Source organism: Nicotiana tabacum, chromosome 11, assembly GCF_000715075.1.
Source record: "Nicotiana tabacum cultivar K326 chromosome 11, ASM71507v2, whole genome shotgun sequence".
NCBI classification, from domain to species: Eukaryota; Viridiplantae; Streptophyta; class Magnoliopsida; order Solanales; family Solanaceae; genus Nicotiana; species Nicotiana tabacum.
In genome coordinates this window covers 42,562,796-42,568,820 of record NC_134090.1, presented here as the reverse complement: position 1 = coordinate 42,568,820, position 6,025 = coordinate 42,562,796, and the positions used below count along the sequence as shown (strand labels likewise).

Here is a 6,025-nt window from a genome sequence, read left to right as displayed (position 1 = left end):
AACCACTTTTTTAATATTTTCTCTTACTACTATTAATATGATACATTACAACTTGTTTGGATGATTGTTAGTTATTGTATTCTATCGTATTATTGCTTTAAATACAATATTTATTTATTGTATCATATTATTAAATTCGTTATTCTGTAACGACGAAAAATGTCAATTTATATAACAGCCGATTTGGTATGGTCACCTCACTACCTTATTTTTCTCTCATTTTACCCTTATTACCTTTTCATATAATAATTTTACCCTATATCCTATTTTTTCTTAATAATATTGTAAATTTATTTTTCATATTGTTAGTACATGACATCATGAAACGAAAGCAAACAATACAATCTATCCAAATATTATATTGATCAAAATACAATAAAATATAATACAAATACGATACATTATGAAACGATATATATAACCATCCAAACAAGTAGTTAGTCAAATTAGTACCTTAAACTTTATATCCAATCAAATACCGTCATATAATATGAAACACCTTACTAAAAGAATAGCAATTAAGTTCTTATCATGACAAGGCAAAAAGAAGTAGACACAGCTCAATATAAAGCTGTTATATACAGGGTAAGATACATTTTACAAGACAACTAATGCAGGGCTAATCTTGCTTAGGTGAAAGAGCTACTACATGTTAACAAACAATCATTTTGTGGGTTAAACTACCCTCCGACCTTAATTGCAACTAGAAAAGAGGCTTCAAGGGAAATGTGATTTAGAAAATCTCAAGGCATGCAAATACACTTTTAAAATGGCCAGTAGCTGCTCTTTCCAAAACCTTGATCTTTGTACAAAAGGCAGACACTTCTGTCTCAAGGAACTAAAATATAGCATTTTCCCTGCAAAACAACAGATTACATTGAAACAGGCTAGAATCTCAAGATTTAAACAATAAAAAAGGTATAGAACATGGGAAGCAATTAATATGAAGTGAGTCATTGGCATTCGTTTTTTCATTTTGGGGTGAAGAAGATCATACATTAATCCTCTTTAGCATGTCTTCTGGTGTTACAATTATCACGATCCGAATCAAAGCCCAAGCACTTCAGAAACGCTTGTTTCGCTAGTCCAAAGTAATTGCAAGGGTGCTGCGGACGTACAAAAAGCTTGAAAATGGTCGCGTCCTTTTCTGCAGATCCATCTCTTTCCTGGGATTCATCTGCCCTTGTGATTTCATGGTTTGTGCTGGCTTCAGTTTCCCTTTTAATATTTTGGTTTTGGTTCCGATTCTGGAATGTTAATACAAGAGAATTATTACTATGAGAAAACGATCTACTTAATTACTCTTTCGAATTCAACAAAAGGACATAATCGCAATTGCTTGTTAGCAAATTTACAAAGATAAATGTCATCAGAAACACTAGGATACAAATAAGCTTAGGTAATTAAAAAGCGGACATGCTGACAACAACCCAACAAAATATGTCCCTATACTTTTGGTAGCTATTGTTGAACAATAATTTTTATGTAAAGAAATGCCAGCTAATGCAAGCCAAACTCTGTCTAGGTGATAAGAAAATTTATCTTAATATCATATCCAAAATGTTTCTCTCCCTCTCAAACTCTCTCCGTTTCTTTTTTGATGACCTGGGTTTGTATGTGAGTTAAGACCATAACAAAGAATTACACCAAGGCAGCAGCGACGGAGTCAGGATTTTCACGAAAAATTTACTTAGCTATACAGTATAATTTTTTTGTGAAGGATGTCAATTGACACCGTTTGGAAATCCGCCACTGCATGGCAGCATTCAATGATAAAATGGGGAAACCTTTAACCATACAGTTTCCACTAGTATTCTTCTAAGTTCTAACTACATTATGACAGTAAAATTTTGGCACAATGAGGATTCAGTTTTATACTAGTTACCTCAATTGCTTTCTAATTCATAATTAGAAAAAAAAAAATCTATCAGAAAAACAGATTTTCAGTGAATGTAAGTTTTAATTCTGAAGACAAAACACCAATCTAAAAAATAAAGAAGATTGAATGTTTATACTTGGAAAGTACTACCTACCATCAATTTTAAATGTGGTTTTAGCAAACAAGTTTAGTAAAAGATAAGCTTGCTTTAGGAAATCAGGAAGACATTAATTTTATTATTTTCAGATCTACTCTTGCTCCATAAATAATCTATACTGCAATTTTCTAAAAATTCTTTCAACAGTTATTACTCATTTTGAGGAGAAATAAAAAGTAATTTAGTCAAACAAGTAATTTAGTCAAACTAGCTCTTATTATTAATGTTATTAAATGATCTTCTCAAGTGACATTTAAAATGGACAAGAGGCTAAGCCTTTGATGGACAGAGTTATCCGATACTCATTGAATTTAGTCGAGGTGCGCTCAAATTGACCAGGACGCCACCATTATTTTATGCCATACCTAGGGAAAACCAACTTTTTCACAAAAAGACAACTATCTACTCATTTTATTTCCCTAAAGCTAAGGTGATTACATCTAATGGTCCAGAGTAAGAGTTGGTCATCATTTATCATCCTTTGCTTTTTGTGGAAAATATTACCATCATCTTAGCAAAATGAAGTTGGAAGTTCAGAATTTCATGCTTTTGCTGGTGGCATAAGCAAACCCTGAATAATCTACTTCTCTAACTTAGACAAGAATAGTTCTTTTCTTTGACAACACCGCAACCCCACCACCCAAGCACACCCCCCCCCCTCCTCAAAAAAAATAAAAATCCACCCAAAAAAACCTGAAAGAGATCAATGGACCGGGTATTTCTTTTCATTTTCTAATACTAAGGAAATAGGTTCCAAACACAATTATTCAAAAATACATTAAACTATTACTCCATCAGAATATATGAAGTAGTATACTATTACCTATCTATCATTTGACCTTACCCTTGTACATTATTGTCCACTTATTAGCACACATTAAATGTTCAGAGGCAGTCATTTTCCAAAGCAACATTAAAGTAATTTTCTAAAATTTTCAATTAATTTGGTCATCAGATAGAAATGAAGAAGAACAAAAACAACACACCAGATACTCATAATGGGAGAAATAAACAAGAAAAGTGAATTTTTCAGGCCTAGAAACAAATAGATCAAAACCAACTTCAGAAAAAGAAAAAAAAAATCCCATTTTAACCCCCTAAAAAGAAAGTCGAGAATCAAAGAAATTATCGACTCAATTAGAAAGTTAAAAAATTTCAAAATCAAAAAACAAAAAAGGGGGGGGGGGGGGGGGTGGTATTACTCAAGAAAAAAGTTCCCATTTTCCAATTTGTACATAAATAAAAGAGAAACTACAGAAATACCAATACCCAATTGAGAAAGAAGTGATTTATTTTTCAAACCTGAAGGGTGGCAGTTGAGTTGCAATTTGGGGAAGAACCAGTAGGACCTTGAGATACAGCAGTAGCAGTAGAAGAAGAAGCACCAGCGTTTGAGTTGTTAGGAAGATCCAATATACTGAACCCAAAGAATAAAAGCAAAACAAGAAGAATCATCACCACTAACTGAATCCAAATTAGCCATGGCACTTTGTAGTTCTCAATTATTAGCTCTTCCCCAAATTCATACATGGTTTCTTTTTACCCTTTTCACAGAAACTGTTAATTCTTATTTTCTAATAATAATGGAGTTTTTGGGTGTTGAAAAGGTGGGTTGTGTGGATTTTTAGGCGGGTGAAAGAAAAGAGGTGACTGTAGGACGACTGTTTTGGAAATTGGGATGAAGAAAATAAAAGGTACTATTATTTGAGAATCTTCACTGACGCGTCGGGAGGAAAACAAAAGGACTTTGTTTTGCTGTTGCCAGAAATCCACTAAGGGTACTTTTGTCATTGTATCCAAAACGCTTTTGATGTTTTTTTTTTGGACAAAAACTACTTTTATACTACTTAATGAAAAAGTTACATAAATAAGTAAAACGCAATACTACACTGCGAACTACGTTAACGAAAATTAGTCCGTTAAAGTAAAACGCAGCATGGTACTGCATTTTACTTTTAATTTTTTTTTTGTAATTCGCAGTATGATACTGCGTTTTACTTTAAAAATTTTTTTTTTGTAATTCGCAGTATAATACTGCGTTTTAAAAAGTTGTTCGCAGTATTATACTGTGTTTTACTCTGGTTTTTGGCCCACCAATAATGAACTGACATAACAATAATTCAATACATAAAACGTAGTATTGTACTGCATTTTACATTCGGACTTGCCTTATTTAAAGGCGTTTCAATTTTATGAAAATTCATTCAATCTTCAAACTTACGTTCATACTTCTCTCTTCTTCTTATCAATCATTTTTTTACAATGTCTGAAGTGGCAAAAATAAGGGTTTCACTATATTGGGGGGTGAGGTTGTGTTGGAAGAATAACTCTGTGAGGTATAGCTCACCTCCACAATGTCATGTTAAATTGCCGCTTACTATGGAGTACGATAAATTGGTATCGTTGTTACATAAAAAAATGAATGAGAGGTGGCGTTTGATTAACCTTAAAATAATCGGTAGATTTTCGTATTCAGTGACTCCGCAGGGGTTTGCTTATTATTCTGAGTTTAACATCGAGGATGATGAAACTCTTAGAGATTTTTTGCGGATTCCTGATGAATACAGGGAATTTATTGTAATAAAATTATTGGAAATGTACGTCAATGTGGAAGACGTTCCCAATAATGAGGGCGTGCATAGTAGGGATAACCCCCAGTCATCGGGTGGTTATTCTGGAGCAGTTTTTGCCGGACAGATTGCTGAAGAGCTTGCCTTGATTTAAACTTGTCACCACCAGCGAATGAGCAACCGCAAAATAATTTTTCGACTTTATATAATCAACAAGACGACTGGTAAACTTCAATTCCGTGGGTGCTTTAGCGATGTTTATTTTATGTTTTAATTGGATTTGTATTAACACTCATATTTTTCATAGGGGGTACCGTCCGGATACGAATTTTACAAGTTATGACCCCGCCCCTAGTTGGAATATGTGTAGTTCTGGAGTATTGGACCACGGTGGTCCATCCGGGAGTCATCACCAACAAGCAAATATCCATCATGAAACGTCAAGACATTACGACTTGTAAGTAAAGTGATATAGTTATATCTAAAGTATTTATCTAGTTGGGTATATTATCATTTTGTTATTTTTGTGCAGTGAAAACGAGATTCTTGAAGCTGCTAACCTCACACAGTTGCCCATAGATGACGTATTTACTCGTGATTTGGCAGATTCGCAGAGTCAGGAAGATGATAGTGATTATGACAACAATGAGGATGAGTCTGGGGATGACACACCCTTCCATGATGAGGGTGATGATGAGGAGGAAGTGAATGTTGAACCTGAGCTGACGAGGGAGCATGTTCCTCCACCTCCCGCTAGACCAAGAGTGTACGAGTCCCAAGTGCCATTTCATGAGCGGAATATTCCCTACCTTGATAATTTGTCAAGCATGTCGAACGTGGATGCCCTCACAAGGGATGATGATGAATTTCGGTCAGCGATGTGGGATGAGTCTTGACCAGCTGTTCTGACAAAGGGCATGTATTTCCCTGATAAAGCTCGCCTAATTAGGGCTGTAACAATCTACAGTATAAGAGAGTGCCGTGAGATGACGGTAAGTGAGTCAACTACGGATAAATACAAGGCTGTATGCCGTAGAGACTTTATGGGTTGTCACTGGATGTTGCGTGCCACCAAGAAGAAATCAGGTTTGTGGAAAGTGGGTAAATTTATTAGCGAGCACAGATGTGAAATGAACACATACAATGAGAATCACTTCAACTTGGATGTGGACTTGATTTCTCTTGTCTTGATTCCATATTTGGAAGTGTCCATTAGGTTCAAGACTAAAGAGTGTATTACAGCCGTCCACCAGGAGTATGGTTGTACTATAACCAAAAGAAAGGCATATCTCGGTCGCAAACATGCCTTTGAACTTATTTATGACGACTAGGATAAGTCTTTTTCAAATCTGCCCAGGTACATGGCCGCACTTCAACACTTTAACCCGGGACTGTTGTTGAATGGAGGCGTGAGCGGAG

General features: G+C 35.0%; 1 protein-coding gene across 1 annotated transcript; it reads right to left on the bottom strand.

The window, feature by feature from the left end:
• Positions 1-504: 504 nt before the first annotated feature.
• Positions 505-3,760, bottom strand: LOC107814651 (uncharacterized). The gene is made up of 3 exons (XM_016640089.2): positions 3,339-3,760; positions 998-1,247; positions 505-857 (listed from the first exon to the last, which is right to left on the bottom strand). The coding sequence occupies exons 1-2, from the start codon at positions 3,564-3,566 to the stop codon at positions 999-1,001; spliced, it is 477 nt and encodes a 158-aa protein (XP_016495575.1). The 5' UTR covers positions 3,567-3,760; the 3' UTR covers positions 505-857; position 998.
• Between the last annotated feature and the right edge of the window lie 2,265 nt (positions 3,761-6,025).

Coding starts and splice junctions, on each gene's coding strand:
- LOC107814651 (XM_016640089.2), bottom strand. CDS start 3,566: ATGTATGAATTTGGGGAAGAGCTAATAATTGAGAACTACAAAGTGCCA. Junction 1,248..3,338: donor ACTCAACTGCCACCCTTCAG/GTTTGAAAAATA, acceptor TTAACATTCCAG/AATCGGAACCAAAACCAAAA.